Source organism: Etheostoma spectabile, chromosome 4 (assembly GCF_008692095.1).
Source record: "Etheostoma spectabile isolate EspeVRDwgs_2016 chromosome 4, UIUC_Espe_1.0, whole genome shotgun sequence".
Classification (NCBI taxonomy): domain Eukaryota; kingdom Metazoa; phylum Chordata; class Actinopteri; order Perciformes; family Percidae; genus Etheostoma; species Etheostoma spectabile.
The window spans coordinates 33232533-33234422 of record NC_045736.1 but is presented as its reverse complement, the minus strand read 5'-3'; the positions used below and the strand labels follow the sequence as shown (position 1 = coordinate 33234422).

At 46.4% G+C, this 1890-nt stretch overlaps 1 protein-coding gene across 1 annotated transcript in view; it reads left to right on the top strand.

Moving 5' to 3' along the window:
* Window positions 1-1615, top strand: part of LOC116687811 (polymeric immunoglobulin receptor) — a gene marked incomplete in the record, with an annotated part of 13335 nt that extends 11720 nt beyond the window's left edge. Inside the window, 2 exon segments of the mRNA XM_032513453.1 lie at window positions 614-663; window positions 868-1615. Of these exon segments, the coding sequence (XP_032369344.1) occupies window positions 614-663; window positions 868-1167 (350 nt within the window).
* Between the last annotated feature and the right edge of the window lie 275 nt (window positions 1616-1890).

Here is a 1890-nt window from a genome sequence, read left to right as displayed (position 1 = left end):
CCTTTTCTGTCTATCTGCACTATGTAATAAAAACAAAGCAATAGTTTCACTTAGCATCGATTGTATTGGATTGATTATATTGGATATTGACCATTGAATCGATATATATATAGATCCAAATCAATGTGTCCGAATCAGAGACCCAGTAGTAAGACATGCGTGGACTGGATGTGTCCTCTGGTGTGTGCCTCGTTCTGCAGGTGTCCCTGGGGGGAGCATCTTTGTTCCTGTCTGTGTGTCTGTGGTGGCGGTGCTGCTGCTGCTGGTTGGGCTCATCTGGATTCTTATCTACCAACGTAAGAGATATTACTGGTTCGCAGAACACCAAACACACACATATGACACACACAAAACCACATGCACAACATCTCCATCCTGTATGAGTGTGGTGTTAGAAAAGCCAAAGAAGACAAATACAAGACTAGATTAGACATTTCCTGGGGAGACACAGAGGAAGTTAGGTGTCCTACTCAATGAAACCAAAGTGGAAAATCCTAAATGGAGGTGGAGGAAGCCCGTGTGTCTCAGCCTGATGGAAGGTGGGGAAGTCCACCCCCTCTTATGTCCTTCTGCTGCTTGATGTTCTTGTCTCTCTGCCCTTTCTTTCTGCCAGGACATTCAAAAAACAAAAGAAATGCAGCAGCAGCACGGCACTTCAAAGAGGTTAGTGCATAAATAAAACCCATAATTCAATTTATTCAAGGCAACTTTTAAATCATTTACTCCTGGCTTTGTACACCTGGTGTTTGCACCATAATTAATAATAATAATAATAATCTACATTTTTTAGAACAGCATGTGTGATCAGTGCTTGATGTTTGGATTGGATGAACTCTTCAGAATGTGTTTTTCATTCTTCCCTGAAAGGAATATATCTACGAGGAGATACAGGAGCACCCCCATATGCCAGACACAGGAAATGGGATGAACATTCATGCCAATGCCAACATTCCCACAAGCCCCTCTGCCTCGCTGCATTACTCAACCGTCAACTTTAAAAACTGCTCGGACCGAGCTGGTGCTGAGACACTGGTCCCCAAACCCAGCTCCTCCGCCTGTGAATATTCAACTGTGAAAAACTGCCAAAGTCAAAGCTCCTCTGCTGTCAAGCAGCCATCTTCAGAGGAGCCTCTCTACTCAACAGTCAACAAGCCCCGGGAGCAATGAGGAAGGAGCAGTCTGGGGCTTTACTGTGGGACAAGGTCTTGGACAAATGGGAGACACCCTGATCAAATAGTCTCAAATAGTAGACAGATGGTTTTAACCTGTGTGGCCCTGGCTGCTGTGTGTCTGTCTGCGTGTGTGAGTCTGTGATCTGGGTTGGGTTTTGTGTGGGGGAGGGATACTGGATGAGGGGAGTTTTTGCCTAAGCCTGTTTGTTCCATGCCATGTTTATTTGAAAATTAAAATAAAAACGAGTTGGGATTAAAGACAGGTGAGGTAGGTTTCTGACAGGGACACAGACCCCTGACACACTGAGGACAGTCAACACAGGGACATAGTCCATAGCGAGGTCCGGGCGAGCCCCTCTCACCGTCCAAGCCGACCTACAGGTGCACTGCCTTGATCTGGCCAGGTGGATCTCCCAAAGAGACTGCGCATGTTGGGAAGTGTACAAATATTTTGGGTTCATTATGACGCTCTGGCAACTGCCTATCTTGCTCTAGCTTTCTGCTCCTCTTACTGTGGCTGTTATTTCCACTCTTCATCACCCCCCCATCCCCCGTCAGACACCCCCTACCAGGAGCCTGGGTCTGTCCCAGGTTTCTGCCTAAAAGGAGTTTTTCCTCACCACTGTTGCACTGCTTGCTCTGGGGGGAACTACTAGATCTGGTGGGTCCTTGTAAATTACAGTGTGTCATCTAGACCTACTCTATCTGTAAAGTGTCT